The 25,610-nt window shown below is 38.9% G+C and overlaps 1 protein-coding gene across 13 annotated transcripts in view; it reads left to right on the top strand.

Moving 5' to 3' along the window:
• Positions 1-25,610, top strand: part of LOC111562847 (teneurin-3) — a 391,758-nt gene that overhangs the window by 207,077 nt on the left and 159,071 nt on the right. For all 13 annotated transcript variants that reach the window (XM_055010067.1, XM_055010068.1, XM_055010071.1 and 10 more), the window contains 2 exons: positions 7,435-7,702; positions 21,325-21,498. In XM_055010067.1, the coding sequence (XP_054866042.1) occupies positions 7,435-7,702; positions 21,325-21,498 (442 nt within the window). The remainder of the gene's footprint in view (positions 1-7,434; positions 7,703-21,324; positions 21,499-25,610) is intronic.

Here is a 25,610-nt window from a genome sequence, read left to right as displayed (position 1 = left end):
AGCGACAAGGATCTGAGAATTGATGTCATCCCCAACAAATCTGGTTGGTGAGGTCTAAAAGTCAGAATACCTGGGAAGATAGTTCTATTTTTTAATTGATTTTGAATTTAATTCAGAATGTTACAAGGCAGGGCTGCACAGTGGCTTGGTGGTTAGCACTTTTGCCTTGCAACTAGAAGATCTCTTGTTCACGTCCTGGCCTTCCCGGGATCATTCTGCATGGAGTTTGCATGTTCTCTCTGTGCATCCGGGTACTCCAGCTTCTCACAGTCCAAAACATACTGAGGTTAATTGGTAATTCTAAATTCACCATAGGTGTGAACTGTGAGTATGATTGGCTCTCTGTGTAGCCCTGTGATAGACTGTTACCTGTCCAGGGTGTCTCCTGCCTTCACCCTAAGTCAGCTGGGATAGACTCCACCACCTCCATGACCCTAATGAGGATTAAGTGGTGTATAGATAATGGATGGATGGATGCTACAAAGCAAATGAAAAGCTTAAGGGTTTAGTGAAAAGTTATCTCCCTAAAATGTAAATGAATGTCTGAATATCACAGAACAGCAGAATCTGTGTTTGCCTCATTCCTCTGTAATGGCAGCAACATTGAGCTGTATGAACTCCTGTATGATGAGACGATGCTCATAGAGCTTCTTGTCATGTCAAGAATGTTCAGCGTGGTTGAGGTCAGGTGTATGTGAGGATAAGTCCATGACCGTCAGCACTCTCTGGTCTGTGAAATCAGAAGTGGATTATGTCTCTGAAGAATGGAGTCCTGCTATTTCCACCAGCACGTTTCACTGTGGGTTTGATCACTGTGCCATCATGTGCTTTAATCCACATCCACTAATTAAATATGAATATGGTTAGTACACAAGATGTGAACAGCAACAACAAAAAACGAAGCATTACTTTGTAGTAGCCAAGAGAATCTGCAAATAAAACTGCCTTCTTTTTGAGTAAGAAATAAAACATCCTGGAAGCTCTGGAAAGGCTAAGATATAGTCTGTGCTATGCTTTATGGCAGCATGTGAGGGATCGGTGGAAGGTAGTGATGCAGAGAGAATGAATGCCGTGCAAGAATGGAGTGTGCGATCGACGTATAGACATAACATGGATGGAGACAGAGCATCATAGTGAAGCTTGTAATCACTCTGCCTTTGACAAATAACTTCTTCCCCCAGTGACACCTCACCTCACTGCTTCACTGAGATGCCAATTTATTGCACACGCACCAGTCCATCACATTGATGGAGAACTCTTCATGTGTGTTTGAACGTCTCAGTCACACACTCACATTCAGGGGGTAAAACCATGCCTGAGGGTTTGCGTATTTGCTACAACCTATCTGTCCTGCCACACTGCACCTACAGCATGGAGACCATGTGCTCGCCCAGAGAAGCAACTGTAACTGAATGCTTTGTCTCATCTTTTTTTGTCAGCTCATCTTACAGTTTGTTTCTTCACTTGACAATTAGAGTCTACATCTAAATCCCTTTGAGAGATAATTAACCAGTGAGAACGGTATGCATCTGAACTTGGCACTGTTGAGTTGTGTTAAGCGTACCACCAAAGGTCAAGCAAGCCCAGAACATTATAGGTAGACACTTACCTGGTGTTTGGACAATGTTTATCCCACTGGGACATGACTGACATGCTTTAAAAATAAATCTATATTTCAGGGGGAAAAAAAGGCAGTCATCAAACATTTTAAGGCATGTGAATTGTAGCTGCAAATGTACATCCAGTAGATAAAGTGCTTCCTTCATATGCAGGATGACAGGTTTGACAGCTGGTTGACTCAGGCACACTGATTTGTTTCAGGAGCTGATGCAGAAGGCTGCCACCTCTCCACAACACTGATTGTGCGTGGACTTTTTAGTTTAGTTGGAATTAAAGTGAAAACTTCATTTTACCAAATGCCTAGTGGAATTTGTTTAAAATGAATTTTGTTTGAAGTGAAACACCTCTGTTTGTCATGGTTGTACTGAATGTGAGCGTTGTACCTACTCTAGTCAACATAAGGTGCGTTGCTATAGAGCAGTGCTTCTCAAATAGTGGGACGTGCCCCTCTGGGTGGGCGCAGAGGCGTGACAGGAGGGGGGGGCGCAGGCGACTCAGAGGAAAAGGTCCGTCTACGCAGAACTAATTAGGTGAACTATTGTTTTAACGTCGGCCCTATTTTTCGCGGCGCACAACCTGCGCTGCTTGTGCAAGTCTGTGCTTGCTTACTTGGCAAATACGGGAGAACTCATCGTTAATATGCAATTAGAACACCGACGTACTTGGTCACGTCGCCACGTCATCTCATCTGCTCCCATTATTTCTACCAGGGGTGTGAAACATACGGCCCGCGGTCCAAAACCGGCCGGCCAGATGGTCGGGACGACTTTACAAAGGGTAAAAATTACAGAGAAGACATTAACTGTAAATTTTGAATCATTTCTAGACCTTGACAAGTTGTTTTGATCATAAAGTAAAATACTACATTGCTCAGTTCCAGATAGCTGTGACTGAATGTTGTGTTCCTTTGTAGATAAACTGTGAAATGATCAACTGAGGCATAATACTGTTGAAACTAAACTTGCTTTTCTAAAGAAATTTCAGTGTTCATAATGTGTTGTAAAAAGATAGTTCATTAAATGTGAACATTTTCAGAATGTAGTTTTTTGAACTAAAACAAAGGGGAAAAAGTCGGAGTTGTGGTTATTTATAGGTTGTTATTGCTCTGGTTTTACTGGTCTGGTCCACTGGAGATCAAACTGGGCTGAATGTGGCCCCGGGACTGAAATGAGTTTGACACCCCTGATCTTTACTGTGAAAAACAAAATGGAATCAGATAAAATAACACAGTCCTACATGTTCACGTTTAAATGTAAAAACAGTTTATATATATATATGCAAAGTTATGGCAACCCAGGCCCACCTTTTGTCCTCAAAAGGGGGGCCTGGCAGAAAAAATTTGAGAACCACTGCTGTAGAGTGTTTAAAAGTTTAACCTCTGAGACTAAATTTTACACATACATTTGAAAATGTAAATCATTTAAAAGGAAAAAAAAAACAAAAAAACATCTGGACATGTGACAAACATATGTTACAAATGGTCCTTACTTTCGTAGTGCCTTTTTTAACCTCGGGCTCCACAGCATCCTTTTTTTGAATTTACACACACTCAGACACACCAGTGGTGGAAGAGCTGCCATGCAAGGTGCTAACCTGCCATTAGAACAACCCATGTCCACAAGAACTCTGAGAGGACAGACAAATGGTGCTTCTTCTCTTCTCCCAATCAGCATTTGACCTCCCTGGGTTTAACCAAACACCAGCATTAAGACCCACTGAGATGTTTTTCAGCATTGCTCAAAAGCAGACAGAGTATCTGAGTTCTGCTCAGATAGCCTCACTGTACATCTGCCCCCATCAGTATTTCACAGTACACTGTATAGAGAAGATGAATTTTGCACAGTAAAACTGGTCTTCCTCAACAAGCAATTTCATCTCTGTTCACTCCACTGACCTGTTCAGTGTCTTCATTGATTTGCATGCCTTTATCTGTCTGTCTCAGGGTCTATTGGCCTCTCTTTCTCTTCACTGTAGATCTGTCTAGCTCTGATCTTTTACTGGATCATTTTCCCCCACTTAAATAAGACTATATATTTCAAAGCAACTGATTAAAGTGTGTTTAGATGTGTGTTTATGATTGTTTAGCAGGATTTATAAATTGAAACTTGTAATAGATGTTTGGCTGCCTTAATTTTTTGATTTTCAGGGAAGACTTAGCAATTCACTGCTTCATCCCTAGTGTTTATTTCAGAACACGGGAAATAATTTGAATTCAACGTATTGACAGTTTTGTCCTGTGGTGTTTGGGGTCTGTCTATGTCAGTGACAGTAGAGTTGGACCCCTGATGATCTCTTTCTGTTTTAATTGCACTTAGATTACATTGTGAGCTGCAGAAAAGGGAGAAATTAGGCAAATGAACATGATTATTTACCTAATTTCTCCCCTTTCTGTAGGTAAGCTCAGAGGATGGACCGTAGGATGTCTGAATGCACAAATCACATAACTTTTACATTTGACTGATGAAGCTCTGGCAGGGGCATTCTTGATTTGGTACTAAAATTCCCTGTGTATGTTTTATTGATTTTATCCACAACATACTTCAATTTCTCCCCCACATATCAGACAGAAAATTATTCCAGCAAACAGTAATTTCTGTCCCCACACGTTATCAATAACTAAATTGGCTTCCATATGCATAATGTCTATGGAAAACATGGCTGCTTTCAGAGGACCATCTTGGATACAAGTCACACAAGACTTTTTCGAAACCAGGTTATTGTAAGTCCTTACTGTCTGATTTAGGAAAATCATAAAATAACAGCTATGTCAGCCCTATTTTTATCTTAAAGTTTTATTGAAGTATGAGTTAATGAAGCCGAACATTTCTGTCAGCTGAAGAAAACACACAAACCATAAATACTATCTCGATTCTCTCGCATTACAAAGAAAAAGCTGACTTTAATGGCCGTCAGTGGACTGTGTGTTGTTGGTTGGTGTACTGGAAATGTGTGTCAAAGTAACAGCATGATCAAAAGACAGGCATGTTTACCACCCAGAGAAAGTGCTGTAGCATCAACACACATATACTGAAAAATAGTCATCATTGTCAGTGTCCAGGCTGAACTCGTGACTCCTGTCTTTTTTTCTGGAATCTGGCTGAGACTGCTCTTTGAGAGGCATCATGTGTCAGTTGGATGTCACTTGATGGGGCATCACAGCTGTCCCTGCAGGCTGTAATTCTTCACGTTTGCACACAACCAGTGGGGTTTCAGTTAAAGTACCTGAAACTGCACACAATGTTGTCATTTTCACTAGTTATAATTAGGTTGTCTTTCCTTCCATGAATACTGCCCACAGACTTTATTAGGTAGGGAACTGACAGCATGATTTGTGCCTCTTGCCTGCTATATCATCGTGATGACTTTTCCACCAACCAGTCATCGTGGACCAAGTGAAACAACAGCATGCATAGCAGTTAGCAATGTTTAGTAAAGGTTGCTCTCAGACACTCTCAGATACTTTAAAAACTTAAATGAGGATTTTTGTTAAGTTTAGGTTTTATATCTGTATGGATTAATGCAGTTTTTTCACTGCCTTTTTTCCTGTTATTTAAACATGAAAAGTACTTATAAAATATCACAAGTTGAAGTGAGATCTTATTTGGTGTGTCTGAAAGGTGTGTCATTCTAAAAATAGCCAAAATTAAACTACTTGTTACGACAAGAAACTGTAAAATCTTTGGGAAAGACAACAAAACCAGAATCAAAGCAAAAATGTTGCTGTATGTATATTTTTAACCAAGCAGATTTGGAAAAAAAAAAAAAAATCTAATAAACTTATGCAAGAACCTAAATGCATGGTTGTTTTTTTGTGATAAAGACATACGTGCTTTAATCATTTCATCATAGAAAACTCAGAGTTCTCACAATCAGTGGAAACTCACTAAACCCGTGATTTACATGGTCTTTACAAGTGCATGTAAACGCTGGTGCACGGCTGTATATTTTTTTCAGTATATGTCTGTTATTCAGACTGACAAATCTCTCAGCTTATTGCCATTCATTGGGGATTTTTATTAGCCAAACAGTACATACAATAATGTGTGTGTGTGTGTGTGTGTGTGTGTGTGTGTGTGTGTGTGTGTTTCATTTCAGCGTGTTTCTGAGTGTGTAAACGGTGTTTAGGTTTACATTTGCAGTGATGGCACACAGATGTAGCCTTGGTAATGATGCCTGAACACTCATCCAGAAATCCTGACTTTGTGTGTGTGGTGTTCAGCATTTAGCCTTGACGGTTTGCATAAGTGGAACAATTACTAATCCGGCAAAACAGCATATGGAGAGAGAAAGAAAGTAGGGTGTGGGGGGATGAGCACCGCCTCTACAACCAAAAGGCCCTCCTTCGTCTATCTCCTGCACATATCCCTTGTCTTCTCTCTTTGCTTTCTGTTTTCTCCGGTGAGGGCAGTGGGGAAGAAATAACAGCAGGGCTGGGAAATGGAGATGTGATGTTCTTTATGCAAATCAAATACCAGCATTGCCATTCATTTCCTTCAGAGCACCCTGAGGATAGAAAAAGGAGCTGAAAAGCAGTGGGGAAAAAAACAGCAGGGAAAAGTTGAGGCCAGGTCAGCTTTGAGCAAATATTTTTACAAAAACGAAGCAGTGTTTTGTGAAGGCCAGTCACTGATCAGTATTCAGCCTGGCTGAGCTGAGCGCAGCATTGAGTTACAGTTCTCACCAGCCTTGACCAGCCCATACACTGCAGTGAAATTTACATAGTGGTTACCATCTGAGCCCACAGTCCATGAATGCTGAGTTTGACTGTGACTAATGATGTTTAAAATGAACAAAACATCTGAACCTGACTGCATTAAGACTCAAAGTTGATAAGCCGGGAGTGTTGGCAGCAGGAATAATTACATGATTATCATTTAATTTCTTCTGCAACATGTTCCATTTTATTTACATCTTGTCAGATACTGACGGCAACAGGAATATGTGATACTGAACACTTAAATCTGTTAGTGGTTGTTTGCTCTGGCTTAGCTGGACTCAACTGGGATTCAACAGAAAGTGAAAAAAGGGGAGAAGTAGCATGTATTCACTTTTAAACCAATCACTCAAACATAATGCAATAGTGTCACATATTGAGCCATAAAAGGTCATGCCAAGATACACAAAATCTCATACATATCCTATACAAATGTGCATAACAGACTTTTGTAAACCTTTGCTTTTAAGTTCATTGCCACTTTAGCCTCGAGGCTGATAAATTATCTGACTTTAAGAGTCACTGGTATCATCTCAACAGGTTGAACTGCTTGAGGCATCATAGTTAGATTTCTTCCAAATAATACATTACATTATATTTGATAAAAGTAAAAGAATGGCATCATCACCTTTCAGTGTTCTGTCTCTCTGAGAAATTATGTTTTCAGATGAAACAGACATATTTCCATAACATGTTTTGTGCACATTTTGAACTGTGGCACGAGAAAAAGTTAATAGAGATGACAAAAGAAGTCACTTTTGTTAGCCACATTTCAAATGTTCACTTTGGTTGGAAGAAGATGAAGGAATTTTCCCAAAACTATGCAAATATTTAGGAATGGGGAATTGTTTATCTTCAAGTACCCAACACACAAATACTGTAGTTGTGGCTGGATACCAACTGAAACCAACCACAGCTGCAGCATTTGTCTGAGACAGACCCTTCCAAACTCTTTTTTTCTTTTTAATTTTTTTCGCCCAGAATTCTTAGCAGGTTTTGAAACTGTTGTCGCTCTTTGACAAGTTGAAAAGCTGAATTGTGTGAAGTGCATTGCAAATGCCAGTAAACTTATGAGTATGCTTCTCTTCTTTTGTGGACAGAGCAACCTCCCAATCATCACGGCTCCACCCTGCCTCCTGTACCCCCTCCTCACCGCCAGCAGCCCTCAGTAACGGCTCTCAACCAGGCCCTAGGCTCCGCACACCACGCTGGCCAGTCCCTGAATTCAACGCGGCAGCTAACCCCTCCCACTGGAAGCCCGGCCCCCGTGGCCGGCCAATCACCAGCAGAGCTGCAGACCACGCCCCCCGAGAGCGTCCCGCTGCAAGACAGCTGGGTGCTGGGTAGCAATGTGCCTCTGGAAACGAGGTAAATGGGCTTTATCTAAATCAGTGTTTATTGGAATTTTCGTCCGATTAGTTCCACAGCACAAAGGCACTTGACACTAAAGAGCTGTAGCTGTAGCCACCACTGTCAGTGTCACTAATGCTGTGTTGTTGTGACAGTGGTGATGTGAAAGTGTTCCCTTTGCCATTCTGCAGCATTAGCACCAGCATCCTCAAGCAGCATACTTTACCACATCTTCAGTGTCCCTCTCTACAAAGATGAAGAACCTCTTTAGCCAAATAATCAACAAACTACATGTAATATTTAACAAATTGAGAAAACACACTTAATTCTTTGTTAAAATCACTGTTTCTAGCTGACATTAGAATGTGTGTGTATGTATGTGTGGTTTAATGTATGCCAGCGTCCGTGGTGAGCATTTTGTTTGGGGAATGCAGTAAAGTTTGAATAATATGAAGAAAAAATATACTGAAAACAAAATTAAAGAACAGCAAACTATTTTTAGGTTATCGAAATCCATTAGTATGGAGGATGTAGGTCGACTATGACTCTAGATGTACACTAAATCATTTAAGTTTTCCAAACCTTAAGAGTACTAATAGCAGTTGTCCTTTCAAAGCACTACAGAGCATCCTGATGTCAGTGCGTGTTTCTTTTCAGCTGCGACACAGGTTTTATTGGATAATTTGAACCTTAAATCCTTATTCACTGAACAATTTGTAGCTTTCTCTTTTTGTCTTTGTGGAACACTAATGCCCCGCAATTCTCTGATATTTTAAAAACCCCTTTTCTCTCCAGCAGAGCGGAACATCATGCTGTTGACTGTATAAAGGCCAATTGTTCCTTTGCTGTACGCACACACCCACATACACAATTTACGGGTGCAACTTTGACCTTCACCAGACAATATGCCCGCTACCTATTTCATTCCCTCTTCCTCTTTCTGTCCTCCCCTCCTTAAAGCCTTTTACCCAGAATAAAAGGAGAATGACAGATTGATGGACAGAGAGATGTCTGTCTTTGTAACTCCTAACATTTGGGCTGTGTTTGTGTGTTTATATGTGTGTGTGTGTTTGGCAAAATCTGTGGAGTTTGAGCTAGCCAAACCTTGAACCCTGGTACAGTTCTCATGAAGGCCTAGTATTCACTCACATATGAGCACACTGACACAATTTATAATTTTAACCTTGTATTTTCGTTGTGATGGAGAATTTGTGACCGGTCCTTTCTTCCTTTGTTCTTTTTCTGTCTCACTCTGTTGTTTCTCGTTCCTTTGAATTTCGGCTAGAAAAAATGGGTTGATGATAGATTGATAGGTGGGCACAGCCTTTGACGGTGACTTTTAAAACCATGTTCATTTTGACTGCATGTGTGTGTGTGTGTAGGAGATTGTTTGAACGTTTAGGGAAGTCAAACCATGCAGATGGTTCAATTTTGTATTCGTATGACAAGCTGATACTTACACACGTGCACAGTCATGTATTCAGGACTTCAGAGGACATCATATTGACTTACATTAATTTCCTGGAGACTTACTTTAACGTTAACCCTCAACCACTTGCCAAATCCTAACCTACACCCAGAGGTGGGTAGTAACGAGTTACATTTACTCCATTACATTTACTTGAGTACCTTTTTGAAAAAAAATGTACTTCTGAGAGTAGTTTTATTCTGCCATACTTTTTACTTTTACTTGAGTAGATTTTTGAAGAAGAAAGGCTACTCTGGGGGGGATGAGGGAGAATCCGAATATTTCGATCTCTAAATTAATATTTGGATACCACCACAATGACCGAATATTCGGATATCGGGGTCCAGCCCTAGTTGTAATGTTATTTTCTATCTACTGAGCCTGTGCCATTTGGAGGGAAGTGAAATACAGTATATCTTGTCACTGGAATTAGTTTGCACAGTTCAAACATAAAAACGTTACTCAGTACTTGAGTAGTATTTTTACCAAATACTTTTTTACTCTTACTTGAGTAATTTTTTGGATGACTACTTTTCACTTCTACTTCAGTGATATTATTTTGAAGTAACGTTACTCTTACTTGAGTACAATTTTTGGCTACTCTACCCACCTCTGCCTACACCTAACTTTACCCTACAACATGTCATCCCCTTAAAATGTAGTGATGTACGTTATGGATACTTTTTGTCCTCATAAGTAAACATGGCCCCATAATGTGACTGTGTACACAGATTTAGGTCCCCACAACATGAGTCGTGGCTAGACCACACACACAGCATTCAGAACATCGTCTTTAAAAAAATAAACCCACACCCAGTGAAAAGGCAGGCTCTGTGTGAGTGTGGTATGTATGAGGGTGTGTACAAGAAATACTAAGTGTTGCTCCTACACACATTCAGACAGACTTGGAGATGAAACAAGTTGTGAGGCCTTCAGGAGATGGAGTAAGAAAAAACTATGAGCTTGTGGGATGGAGCTGAAAAACAAATGCTGTGTGACCTGGAGGCTCTACCTTCATGGCAAATCAAACGCATCCATCCTCTGCTGGATGCTGCAGTCAGCACTCTTTTTTTATCCCAGAGTCTGGGAAATTCAACATCTTAAAAAAATCTTACTCAAGAAAGTTTATACATAATGCTAATAAATGACATTGTAATCATATGGCATAAATGCCACAATATGCTACACTACTATAATAGAATACACCACTGCAAGACAAAACATGAGACTGTCATCTGAGGAGAAGTAGTGTGAGCAAATCCCGAAAAGGAATTAGGATGTTCTCCTGTTTGGAGCACAGCAGGTTGTGGTGTTATTTAACATCATATAAAGCAACAAAGTCCACAGAGTGAGGAAGTCAGGGTTGCTGTAACACAATCGACCACGGTTTATATCCTGTTTCCTACCAATCCTTCACAGTGGAGTAATTTTAACCCAAACCATTATCTCTTTCTGCACCTAAACAAGTCACCTTTGTGCCAAAACCAAAGCAAATATTTGTCATAATAGTGTAAACTGTTTTTTTGGAATTACAGTCACTGGGAATGTGTTGTTCTATATGGCATGAACCAATCAAGCAATTTATTATTTAATTTGAAGGCAGTGTTGTTTTTTTCCATGGAATATTGAAGTGATCTATGTTCTTTCTGCCTGCATTGACCCTGCAACACCAGACAGAGTGACTCACAGCTGCAGCATAATAAAATAAACTCCTCATCCTGATTCGTGTATGGTTTGGGGGGTTTCCCTGGACTTGCCTGTTATGGGACTCTTTTAGGGGTTAATACCTGACCTGTTTAAAATGCCACTCATATTGTATGTTGTATTTGTGTTGCACACCAATAAAGACGTCCCAATGAGCCTCATGCGCTTTAAATTTTAGCATTTTTAAATCTACGCTAAAGACACAATTGTTCTCATGTGTCTTTGATTGGTATATTCTTTGTTACACCGAGTAACAATTAAGTGCTAGTCTTCATAACAATATGTTGGGTCTACTGTTGCTTGTCTATTTGAATGTGTTTATATTTTTGTTGTTGTTTATTATTATTAATATTTTATCATGAATGATTTTAATCCAGTAGTCATTTATCCAAATATAATGATTATTAATAAAGAGCACAAGATGTTGCAACATTAAAAAAAAAAAAAAAGAGGATAAGGATTTTAAAAATTCTTAGTATCACAACATTTTCACAAGTCAATGCAGTTAGATGCTAAATGCAGAGATACCCTGGCAGATGATGGTCTATTGCTGCTCTGTGACCAGTGACAGGTCAGTTCCAATGTGTTTTCAAGATCTTCCACTTTTTATTCCCATATTATGCCTCTTCTCAGTCAAGTTTCATCAGCAATTTGGCCCAAAACACAACTTCAAACCTGGGTCAGCCTTTCAAGTACAAACCACCAGATCACAGAGCAGAAACCAGAATTTCATCAGCAACTTATACTCTTGACACTTCAGTCAGTGTTGTTGTTTTATTTAAGTCTTTGACCTTTTTAAAGAACAAAAAAAATTTTCCCTAAGACAGTTTCAAAGCTTCATCTGTCTCCCTTCTTAATATGACAAAGAACACAAGTAATATCAGTATCAATAACACACAACCACACATACATCTATCTATCTATCGATCTATCTATCTATCTATCTATCTATCTATCTATCTATCTATCTATCTATCTATCTATCTATCTATCTATCTATCTATCTATCTATCTATCTATCTATCTATCGATCTATCGATCTATCCATCCATCCATCTATATATATCTATATCTGTATATAATGTATATATACATAATGTATATACACACACACACACACACACACACACACACACACACACACACACACACACACACACACACACATATATACATATATATAGCAGAGAGGGAGAGAGAGCAGTATCATATAGACTCCATGGTTAATCTTTACAGACAAAACACTCACCAGCTGCTACATACCGTTTCCCTATATACTGTTCTGTCTGACCTTTCTTCACACACACGCACGCACACACACACAAGCACACACACAGACATACACTCTTTTTTTTCTTGCTCTTGTGTCTCTTTGTGAGCACATTTACAAATTCCATTTTTTAACTATTATTTATAGCCTAAAGAATTAATTTTTGGAGATTTTAAAATAATTGTGCAGGTATTGATTTGTCTATAGTTGTAAAGGCTATAACTGACATCATGCATAATTCTCTAACACCTTACCTTAACCTTAATCACCACAACTAACTGCTTATCCCTAACTTAAGCTTAATTAACTCTCAAATAGCCCTTTGAAATTTTGAGGCAAAATGCACAAATTTCCTCACTTTTATGGCTTCGCATGAAAATTCAAGCATGAAACCATAGAAAGATAATAATAATCACACACACACAACTTTGAGACAGAAGCTTTTCCAGACTAAATGCCAAATACATCTGCCATATTCAGAGATTTCCTTTCTGCCCTGTTCGCCATTTTTCCTCTTCTCCCATTTTTTTTTTTCCGGTTCCCTGCTACTTCTGCTTTCTTCTCCTTGCTCTTTTTCTTTCTGTCTTTGTCCACCTATCTGCCCATGCTTACCTTTCCTTTCCCTACTGCCTCATTCTGTAATGAATTACTGCACTTCTCTTATGTGTCCAGTGTTTGCAGATTTAATGGCTACATTGCACGAGGCGAGGTTGTTCTTCTACCACCTTCTTCACATATGTAATGCTGAGTGATAAATGACTCTGTGCTGTTAATGGGTTTCATACTCCCTTCAGTAAAAGTAGACATATGTTTTCCTTTTTGATCTATTGCTGATTTATACTTGCCATAGCTTTACTAAAGGTCCAGATTACAAGGAGCACTGCTCCGTACATAAAGAAACAGAAAAAGCTAAGAGCACCTCAAATCCATCTTTGCTCTTCATTATAATGAGTCACCCTGCCATAAGAGCTGCCTAGAATGAGTAATGCTGAGATTAGTGGGCTTAGAATGGGTTTAACCCAGGTTTTCAGTCTCAGAATTGTAGCTCTCTCTGTTGTAAACTGGATCACCATGGTAACTAATGGCAGCTTTTCAGGAGGCTGAGTACCTGTGCCACGCTGTGGGTAGGCATGATCAGAACAGGTGCCGCAGGCACGTCATCAGCAGGGCTTTTTCATGCATTTATGTATTTTATTTTATCTCAAAAGTCAAGAATTTATAATGAAACAGAGCAACAGAACAGGCATAAAACTATATATGTATGTGTCACACTCTGTGTGTGTATCCATGTGTGTGTGCGTGCGAGTCAGTGTGTGTGTGTGTACTACACTGTGTCTATCATCACCAAGCGTATCATCATTTTTGCTGGTCATTTTTTTAATGTAAATGTTCGCAAACAATTGTGTACATTCTTACGATGGAAGTTCAGTTCAGTTCATGCTTACAGAATTGCTATTACACCCCAACACACAATCCCCACTGTGCTGCACATCCCTCAAACCCATTAACATGTGGATGAATCTGAGACCATGCTTTCTAGTGAGAATACAGGAAAATATGGACATTTTAGGGAAATAGTAAATATATTCAGTATGACTTTCTGTTTCTCTACAGACAATACATAAAAATGTGTGTTTACCACATTCTTCTGGAGGAAAGGGATTGAGCTGCCCAGATTTTTGCTATGCAAATGATATACTTTCAAAGTTGATAGAAGATAGTGCTTCAGAAGAAAATAGCAAGTAAATGTCTTTTTTCAATTTGGTGAAATGTCAAACACAGACACATATTTTATTCTGTTTCAGCTCCATTTTATGTTTGAACTTGTATTTGTAACTATGGTTGACATTGTGAGCGTCAGTAATTACAACTGTAGGTACAAGCACAAAGATAAAAAGTAAAATGGTGCATTATGAGCATTTATTGGATTCCTTGGATGTGAAAGGGGAGATGAGGTGAGAGCTGACAGGAGAGTGTGAATGTCCTCATTTAGAGGTGGTAATCCCGCTTTTGACACACACTCTCAAAGAAAAATGCTGTCCCTCAGACAGTCACACACTCATACACACACACATACTCAGATTCATGTGCACACAGTTGTTCATCAAGGGACACAACTGGTCACTGAATAGAGCAGATGCTGTTGTCAGTCACACGCAGCTCCCCATGTGGGTGCTAAAATAAAGATTTACTGTGAAAAAAGTGCCATTTTCAGCAGTTCTAAAAATTTATGGCATATATGCAAAGCTCAGATTTATCTAACTCATGCCCTTAGGCTTGGAATTTTAAGATGAACAAAGGCCAGCTCTCAGGTGGGAAAATACTCTTGCCAAAAAAGTAGCACTTCAATATTAAAAATTAACTTGTCATAGCTTTTTTTTTTTTTTTTAAATAAAAATTGCCTTTGGCCACCACTTTGTTTCCCTCAGTCAGTAACAGACTTTTGGGTTTAATTTACGCCGATCAGGCTTAACATTATGACCACCAGCCTGATATTGTGTTGGTCTCCTTTATGCTGCTAAAACTCCTCTGACTCAGTGGGACACAGGACCTTTGGGGATGTCATGTGGCGCTGAGATGGTGGTAGTGAATTCTGTGGGTCCTGTGGGTTGCAGGGTGGGACCTACCTAGATTAGGCCTGTCTTGGCACATCCCACAGATGCTCAATAAGATCTGGATCTGGGGAGTGTGGAACCTAGATGAACAGTTTAGCTCCTGTCATGTTCACAGGGCCACTGCTGAGCAGTTTTTGAAACTGGCATCAAGGACTGCTGTTGTCATGGGGGGTGGTGGTTGGGGGCGTTGATTGACCTACAGTGTTTAGGTGGATAGTACATGTCAAACATCCACATGAATGTCAGGACTCAAGGTTTCCCAGCAGAACATTACATTATACCAAGATGATCGATGTTATTTACTTCACCTGTCAGAGGTCATAATGTTGTGGCTGATCGGTGTATATTTGAATATCTATTCCTTTTGCCACCTTTTTATAATATCTTACATTTCTTGTCCTTTGTTCAGACTGGTTTCCTCATCCCTGCATTTTGCCATAAATTAGAATACCCATGTCAATAAAACATCATGAGTTAGTTCAAATGAGCAGCAACAACCTGACAATTTTTACTTGTTCCTGCTGGTCTTCGGGAAACCATACATTTATCTTTTTGGATTATATTGGAGATGTTTCTGCCAACAGGTTTTTGACATTTAAAAATGAATAATTTAAGAAATCTCAAGCAGAACAGCAGCTAATTGATATTACTGGGAAGAGGCTCCTTCTTAACTGTAGAGCTCCTAGAATGCCATAGAGTCTGAACAGCATTTTTGAAGGTTTCTATTAAATGTAGTGAGCAGTGCTGATGGTACCTGTACATTGGAGGGTTTTCACATCAAATAGTGCAGTAAGTACATGAATGAAAGAAAATCAGCCCCAAATAAATCTCAGAATATATCTGACGTGTCAAACATTAATTAGTCCAATGTAATTTAAGTCTTCTCATCAGTAATCAAATGTAATATTATATCACGCTGTAACTTGCCGACCTTTTGACAGGATGGCTGTTTGCCAGGCATGAACGAATGGAGGAAACTGTTGGTCATTTGCTATTGTTGCAGTGTCAAATATAGTATGTAAAACATCTACTATCCTTATACTGTATTAGTAACTGCAATGCATAACTTGCCTTCACTTTATTGATGTCACACTTAAACACAAGCGCACACTTTCACTCCTGCAAACTTTGAACACTAAATGCTGAATACGCACAGACACACATCAGCATACTTCTAATCCTTCTTGTGTCTTTTCTATTGTCAAAGGTACCTTAAAGGCCCAGCGTAAATAGTGTTAATGTAATGTAAATGCAGGTTGTATAATAGAGCGTTTGAAGGGCTGTTATTATTAGCGGACTACCAGATTAGTTATGGATGACAACATGCTACTCTCAGCTAAGCACACTGGTTACAGTCATTTTACACTTGATTATCCTCGCGCTGTCTGTCTGCTGTAATATGCTTGCACTTAAATTCTCAGAAGACCTATGCGCTTCTTAGTCAGCTGTCTGTCTTGCTTTGCATTTAGCTTTTGTAGAGTTTCAGTCCTACCCTATGTCCCAGTGCAGCCGCGTTATGAGCCTAAATCTTGCGAGAAACCCCGTAGACATTGTTGTAGCCAACTGTCTAGAGTTAGAGTTAGAGCTGGGGGGGTTTGGGCTGGGGTGTGGCTTTGAAAAAAGATCTTATTGGAGTGGGAAAGAAAAAAAGTTAAGCCACTGGGAAAGCTAAGGCTGCACTTCAGCTGTAATTCTTCTTGGTGATAGACGTTGGCAAAAACAAATCGGATTCGTGTCCCTGTAATTTTAGCTAGGCATCACGAATTTGTCTGTACTGCTCAAGATCACAAGAAGAAACAGTTGAATATTACTGTCAATTTAGATTTCATTTCATCATGCTCCAATTTCTAAGTATGGTGAACTTTAGGCTATCATGTGTCCACACTGCATCCATTTACCCATTATCACCTGTGTTTATCGGTCAGTTTCTTGGTTGGATGGTTGGTTTGACTTACATTTGCAGCTGTGTTTTTTACATGTCTCATTGTGGTATATTGGTATCAATATTTTCTGGCTTTACAGCATAAGATGATTACAACTTCATAACAAATTGATATGAAAGTGATGTTGGTGATGAAACGCGGGAGATGATTGCAAAAATAGGAAAACAAAAATGAAAGCAAGAGGAAAATCTTTTCAGTTTCTCAAGGGAGACAGCCATCATCAGATTGTATTAGCATTAGGCTATTTTTAATTGGGTTGATATCTATGACATTTTTTTTCCCAATGCAAAACAATTATAAATCCAAACGTTTGAGCTCATGAATACCCATTAAAAATCCATCATCATCTTTCAATACATGTGAGTGTCACCCTTTAACCACTTGGCTTTTGTGTCTTATTCTCTCTTACTCTTAATTATCCCATAATAAAATGTAACTATGTTCCACTCCTTTTCTACAGAGATAAAACCCTGTGTAATATGGGATAATTAATGAAGTGGCAGGCATGCATGCATATACTCACAAAACACAGCACACTTCCCAGCAGATAAATATACTCCCCTTCAGTACAAGTGTTCATAGTTTCCTTTTTTTTTTTTCAACAAACGCAGTGTGTACAGGAGAGCAGATGCAAAGTCAGATTTTTTTTGCAGGTTTTTAAGTTGTTATCTAATGAGGTGCACTGCCATGAGTGAGAAATGTATAACAGTTTTGAGTGAAGGGACATTGCTGTTTCAGTATGAATCCCAATGATGTGACTTCATAAATGTGAGGATCTTTTTTGCTTTAAATGTGGGTGAGATGTGTGTTCCTGCTGTTGCTGACAGTACCATCTTTGAGCTCAGTCTGTGTGTTTAATATAATGGGAATTATGTGTGTGTTTTTTATGGGATTGTCAGTGTATGGCACATTAAAAAGAGGAAAGTAAATTGGAAGGACTTGCTGACTGGATAAAAAGCTGTGAGAGTGTGTGTTTGCTTGTTATTAAAAAGTTTGTCATCCGCAGCTTTCTATAATTTTAATTTGTTGGTTCTCTGTTTTGGTCCACAGTACTCAAAGAGACATAGCTGCATAATATTTATATCAAGTATTAATATACAGTGTCCATTTATAGATCATGATCCAGTTGCACTTGATAAGGACATGTCTATGACAGAATTCTGACAGAAAACAATGGTCATCTGTCAAGTTCCCCTATATTCTTTTAATAACAAAGTACAACACTTTTATTAGAAAATACTGATGTTGCTTTATTTTGTCGATGTCCAACATAATCCTAAAATTTGTTAGATTTTTGTTGCACAGTCAACCAACCAAACCCCTGTAAAAATTGCAAACAAAATAAAAACACAGTAGACGATGCCACATGTATAGACAGAAGAAACAAGATCTCAGTTATTCCCAAGGAGTTTTTGATAATTTTTTTTGTATGTCACGTTTTTCCTCACTGTGGGCTTTTTTTTTTTTTTACTGCAGTATAAACTCTTAATATAAACTCTTATTATAAACCTTTGTGACTCCATGACTGAAAGAAGAGAGAACTCAAGAATGTGTTTTGTGCAGTATTCCAGAGTTATAATGCTGTAGATAATTTAAAAAACAGGATTATTTTCTTTGGTTAATTTTTTCACAAAACTTTAATAAACTTGAAATAGTCATCAAGTTCTTTCCAAGTATCCAAATACGTTACCATTACTGGGAAAAAAACTGTGGCTCTACATACTATGGATATTTTTATACTTAGATTCACAAATTCGTTTTGATACCTGTCTGTGGTCTGCTCTGTGTAACAACAGCCTCAGTCACAGTTCAGGCATGAGGAATGCAGATTTTTAAAAATTTATTTACAGAATCTGTTCAGTGCATAACCACGATATGTAGAAAAAAGTGATTTTGATGAAATATCACATTTTAAGCATAGATTTTGTACATTCTTTGCTTAGATTTAGTAAAGAACCTTAAGTCCTTTGGTTAAGGTTCATTCTGTGACAGAGGGAATTTGACCGGAGCTGCAAACCCACATATTAGAAAGATGATAGGTCAATTGGAAGTGTTGCTTTTCGCAGACAGTGTTGAGATGTTGAGCAACACTGTGCTATACTTCATTACTGTGTGGCTGCTTGGCAAGAAAAGTCCTGTTTCTTTTTTGCCATACCCTTGTACATCTTAATGTATTAGAAGCATGACCTTTTGTCACGCTGTATATTCTGGCTACATAGAGGTACAGGGCACAGCTATAACACAATCCACTCTCTGGACTTTACATTTATAGTGTACACCTCTAGCTGTGTGTTGTCAAGCACTGCATGATGATTGTACTCTGGTTACCTGAGATTAAAGTTAAATCGAGGTTAAGACCCTTCAAATCCTGCGACCTAACTCTAACATCCGGTAAATGGCACCGATAGGAAACAGCAGTGCTGCCGGCCCTGAGGAGCCGGACTAAGAATCACTTGAGTATTCACAGCATTCCACTTAAAGTGAAAACGTGCACTAATGGGTTTTCTGTGACCTTTAACTGGTGATCATCACATTAAGTGGATACTCGTTACACTGTTTTATGAAATAAATAATCTCCCAAAGGCTAATGTCAGATTGAAAAATGGCTAGACTGAAAACATGTTTTCTGTTAGCTGTGAAAGCCAAATACTTTATACTACATTGCAAAGTCATAGAGATAAGCATTGCCCTTTTTTATCTCGGTCATTTGTAAGGATGTTGAATATGCCTGTACTTAAACTGATGATGCAATGTTAATATAATAAAATATAATAAAATACAATCTTCAGTGCAATCAAGAAATCAGGAATGAGAACAGAACTGATGAAATGACCTCTGAATGTAATTCCATCAGCTGAAATATAATCTCTTGTTGCTTTGTGCTGTTGTTTGGTCACGTGACTCAGTACATCTCCTTCCTTTGATTAAATGCTTAAAAATTATTTCCCAAACAAAATACAATATATCAGGCAGCGTCTTTCTCTCTGTGTACTTCTGTTACCCATTGCTTTCTCTGTTCATCCCTCCATTAACTCCTGCTCTCTCTCTTTTCTGTCTTCTTTTCCCTCTCCGTTCACTTCTTGCCTAGAGGCAGGTATTAATTGAAGGGCCCTTGTTATAATAGGCTCTAATTGTTAATCACACAGACTTGTTAGAGAGCAGTCTAATTGTAATTACAGATGCTCATTAGCCAGGGTCCTGTCATTAATTAGACATTGTGACCTTGGTAATTACTGCAGGCATACATGTATGTGCCAGTAATTTTCTCCAATCTGTAAATTTCCAAAGACAGCCCTTTCTGGAAAAGAAAAAAAAACTGTTGGGCTTTCATGTGCAAACCCATATAAATGTAGCTAATCTTTGTGTAGTCTATTGCCCCTTGCCAGGACTGCTCTAATGGGGTGATAACACATTAAGTAGTTTCTTGTTTTGGTGAAATCAGAAAGTGAATCAGTGAGATTCAAGGCCTCTAACTGAACTATTCCAGTTGTTTCAATCAACTTTCTTACTAAAGAAATCGTATAAAGGAAACATCTTTTGACTAATTTCTAGCAGACTCTAAATTTAGAGGTATTTTTTTTGTTTGTTTACAGTCATCGCTATTTGCCTCCCCACTGAGAACCTATTTCCGCCAGAATTGCCGAGTCATGCCTTGGTAAACGTCTTACTGAGAGTCTTTTTAAACTGTGACTGTGTCTTCTTATGAAGTCCTAGACAGTAATTGGGAATTTGCCCTCAAATATGTTGTTAGAGCACTCATCCTTATACTAATCAATACAGCACAATTTCCTAGACATCCCTGACAAATATTGTTAAACTTGCAATTCTATCTTAGACACAAATTAACTGTGGATGAATTACGGATTATAAATTAGTCCACGACTGGTGGCAGAAGGTGGTTACGCTTGAGTTTTACAATGTAGCATGGAAAGAAAAAAACGGATGTCACAGGCTTCATTTGTCAGGTTAATGAGCATAATAAAGAATTTGTCACCCCACTGTGCACACACCAGCAACACAGTGAAATGGTGTATGAGATTATGACAGTCTCAGCCACCGTGGCCTACACAAAGACAAAACACTGCCAGGTTAATAGACACAGACTTTGAGTATTTCCTGTTTTTGGAAGCTCAAGTCCCAAACATCTAGGAGGTAGATGATCTAAGGCCAGATTCAGTTAAAGAAAAACAAGGATTCATTACAATCTGGATTTCAGTTTCATTCAGTAAAGTATTGCAAGTTACAAAAATGCCATTACCATCTTTTAATACCAGCCACTGGATAGCAATGCAGATGCTCTTTTTGGAATAGTTGTTCATATGGAAATGCTTGCAAAAACCCATTGGTATTAAGATGGATCATTATCAGGACACTTGGCTTGGTGTTACCACACATGAATATGGTCTGTACTTGAGGTGCACAACCTTGGAAGGCTCACGGTTAGAACAGTATTAGAAAATACCACAGTTACATGATCCTGCCACCAGGAGGCAACAGTGTGTGCCAAGAGCAGTTCATTAGCTTAGTGTATGTAAGCAGTGTAATTGTTAATGTAATTATTACGTAATTATTAACCATAACCATAACCATATACCAAACTTTAACTCATTTCTCTGTCTCTGTCTTGTCTTGTCCTCCAGGCACTTCCTCTTTAAGACAGGTACAGGCACCACCCCCCTCTTTTCAACAGCAACTCCTGGCTACACTATGGCAACAGGCTCAGTGTACTCCCCGCCCACCAGGCCGTTGCCAAGGAATACCCTGTCCCGCTCTGCCTTCAAGTTCAAGAAATCCTCCAAGTACTGCTCATGGAGGTGAGATGGACTTTTGCACTTTTTTTTTCATCAGTAACAAACGAGCCAGACTGATCACCACAAGGATAGTACTGTCCTTTCTGTTCATAGATTTGACAACATTTAGGCTTTTGCAATATGACCTTCTGTGCTAGATTCCATGTTCATACATAAAACCAAACGAGTCTGTTTAAGATGATTGTTAGACAACATTTACCAAGAGTCTGGCAGGACTTGGTCAGATCAGCTAGGTTCTGGCTACTGCTGGGTCATTTCTGCTACCTGGGTGCATCCTTCATATTCAACTGTGTAGTTTGAATGAAGTAGAAAATCATGTAACAACAAACTACGCTTTAGGCTTTTCTTTGTTAACTCACTACAGTACCAACCACACAGAATAGGCTCTCTGGTAAGAACTCTATCTTTTGTTCATAGTACAGAGGAGGGAGTTTAACATATACTGACACAATTAAAGTGATATCTGAATGTGATAGAGATATAATGTGAAGCTCATATTTATTGATGCTTTATCTTTAGTGCACAATGGGAATCTGAATCCTAATCAGAACAGTACATTCAGAAAACGTTGTACATCATGGCACACATAGCGGTGTAGTTACTATTTAATACAACACTGACATGCACTCCTCTGCAGATGATATTCCTGCCTCTTGCTCCATTTTCCACTTAGCCACTCACTTTCCCTTACCTTTGTTTATTTCTTTACTACTTTCCTTTATTTTCCATGCTTTCCAATTCATTATTTCTTGAAGACTTTGCAACTAAGTCTTGCCTGTTGACAGTTTCAGTCCAAAAAGTAAATAAATAAATAAAAATAGTCAGCACTGGTGTTAACCTTTAGAGTGCCACCCATTATACAATGTGTCCTACTGCATTTAGTGTTTCCATAGTGCACTCCTGCCATCTAATTATACAGCTTCTGGTGGATGGCAGACAACAGATGTGAAGGACAGTTTATCCTGTTGCTCCAAGAGGGAGATGACCTTTTTCATTCTTAGCATTTTTGCACAAATAGTACTCTAATGCATATAAACAACAATAAAATATTCATGTGCACTGGCCTTGGGTATGCTTACTCTAAATAGCTTTATCTTTCCAATCTGTGCTTTTTTTAATGTCCCTTTTTCCCTCTCCTTGTTGCATTTACAGATAGAATTATTGATACATTTTAATGACCTATTTCTAATAATGACCAAGAGAAATTATTACCACAGCAATTAAAAAAAAAAAAAAACACATAAAAAATAAATAAATGGTGATAAAGGAGTTGATTGATACCAATAAAGAAAGCATGTAAAACCTGGAGCAGCATGGAGGGTGATCAGGCTGAAGCCCCTTCACCGCAGCTCTGTATCAGTGGATGGGGAGTACGTTGCTCGGTGGAGGGTATGAGTTACACTGGATCATGAGTGTTTTTACACTGCAAAGCCCGTCACAAGGGAAAGCACCAGTCTCTGTCAGCTGCACCTTTCACATGGCATCTCAGGGTCTGGTTGCCACAAGGGGCCCAGGAAACTGCAGGCTAGGTCACCCACGGGTGACCTGTGATAGAGGGTGAAGTGGCTTCATTATGAAAAAATACAATCAAGTGTAATAAGGCAGGGAGGAGCCACGCTTCAGGTTCGTTAATGCAGTCTGACTTTTCTTTATGTGCTGTCATAGCAGTTTCCATCTAAGTAATTTAAGGGAAGCTATAAAACCTTGTATTGAATGCTCTTCTTGTTTGAGTAAATGAAGATGATACATATCACTGACCCTGTATCACCCAGGCCTCAATTTTATTTTTCTCCACTCTCTCCTTTTCCTTTAATGCTGCTGTTTGCACCTTTTATGGCAAACCTAGTAAAATTTTCACTCATAATGAGATTTTAATCTGTTTTTTTAGACAATAATAACAAAATAATGTATATATGTAATAATGCTATTAATAATAACGTTCTTTATATAGCACCTTTAAGAACAGCGTTCACAAGACAGTCAAAACATACAACATAGACAGTCAAGCAAGATATAGGAGACAAGTCAGAGCAATCAATTAAAATAAATAGTAAAAATGACAATAAGTTAAATGAATAATTAGCTAGATTAGCACGCATATCAAACAAGGGAACTAGGCAGTTTAAAAATTAAAGAATAACATTGAGGGTTAGAAATTAAAATAAAAAAATAGAGAATTAAAGAACTAGAGATGACATCACACCAAGGAAACAGGCAGGTAAAATTAAAATGAAACAATAGAAAACATATACAACAAACAGGACAATATTGAATAGAGCACTAAAACTAACTAAAGCTAAAAATAAACTTTACATAAAAGCAAGTCTATAAGAGTGGGTTTTAAGAAGTGATTTAAAAGAAGTTACTGACTGCATCTCCTCAGGTAGATTGTTCCAAAGTCGAGGGGCCCTGATAGAGAAAGCTTGGTCACCCGTAGATTTAAGCCTCGACTTTGGAACGACCAGAAGGATCCTCCTGAAGATAGAAAGCTGTGAACAAGCTCATAAGGGGTCAACAGATAGTAAACTGTAGCTTGGGGTGAGACAAAAGTGATTAGCAAAATCTTAAAATCAGTTCTAAAATGGACAGGGAGCCAGTGGAGGGAAGCCAAGACAGGTTTGATGTGATGTCATCTGTTAAAACCAGTAAGAAGCCTAGCTGCTGTGTTTTGGACAAGTTAGAGGTGACAGAGGAGCTTTACAGGAACGCCAGAAAGGAGGGTCTGGCTGTGAGGGGATTGGCTTAATATGTACACTACTGTTCAAAAGTTTAGGGTCACCCAGATAATTTCATGTTTTCCATGAAAACTCACACTTATATTCATGTGCTAGCATAATTACACAAGGGTTTTCTAATCATCAATTAGCCTTTCAACACCATTAGCTAACACAATGTAGCATTAGAATACAGGAGTGATGGTTGCTGGAAATGTTCCTCTGTACCCCTATGGAGATATTCCATTAAAAATCAGCCATTTCCCGCTAGAATAGTCATTTACCACATTAACAATGTCTGATGTGGTAAATGTATTTCTGATTCATTTAATGTTATCATCATTGAAAAAAATCTTCCTTTCTTTCAAAATACGGACATTTCTAAGTGACCCCAAACTTTTGAACAGTAGTATATGTTAATATGCAATGCGCCAAACAAATGCAAAAGCATCACAGAATATGCAACAATATCGATTAAGGTTTTTGTAGAAATATTACCTAATGTACTTGCATACATGATAAGGATAAGGATAAACTTTATTGATCCCACAGTCGGGAAAGTTCACTGTTACAGCAGCTCCAAAGAAAAAGTATAAAGGCAGTGCAGGAATAGATAAGAAAAAGAAACACAGTGCAAAAATTGCAGAAAAAAAAAACATTACATAGATGATTTTTTTTTTAATTATAAATATCATGTAGAAGATAATATACAACAGGATGAGGTATCAGTTATTGCACATAAGTAGGAGGATGCGTGTCTAAATGGGGGAAGAGAAAAATGCAGCAGTAAACAGTACACGGTGGAGTCTATAGTGCGGCATTGTAAAATCTAACAGATGCTGGAATAAACGACCTGCGGAAGCGTTCCTTCTTACACCTAGGGTCTACCAGTCTGTTGCTGAAGGCGCTTCTTAAGGAGTTCACAGTCTGATGCAGAGGGTGGGAGGAGTTTCTGATGATAGAAGACAGTTTGGCCAGAGCCTGTCTCTCTCCCACCACCTCCATGGAGTCCAGGGATCAGCCACAGACTGAGCTGCTCTTTTTATCAGTCTGTTTAGTCTGTTCTCATCACGCTCAGAGCATCCCCCTCCCCAGCACACCACTGCATAGAAGACCATGGATGCCACCACAGTGTCATAAAAGGTCCTCAGCAGTGGCCTGCTCACACCAAATGATGCGAGTCTCCTCAGCAGGCATAGACGACACTGACCCTTCTTATACAGAGAGTCAGTGTTATCTGTCTAGTCCAGTTTGTTATTTAGGTGAACACCCAGGTACTTGTAGGTCCTCACTTTCTCAATGTCAAGTCCCTGGATGTTCAGCGGTGGAGTGTATGAGGGTTTCCTGTGGAAATCGATCACCATCTCCTTTGTCTTTGATCCATGTTTGGACTCACCAGGG

This window comes from Amphiprion ocellaris, chromosome 4 (assembly GCF_022539595.1).
Source record: "Amphiprion ocellaris isolate individual 3 ecotype Okinawa chromosome 4, ASM2253959v1, whole genome shotgun sequence".
NCBI classification, from domain to species: Eukaryota; Metazoa; Chordata; class Actinopteri; family Pomacentridae; genus Amphiprion; species Amphiprion ocellaris.
The sequence above is the reverse complement of the archived record's forward strand: the minus strand, read 5'-3'. Positions and strand labels throughout refer to the sequence as shown.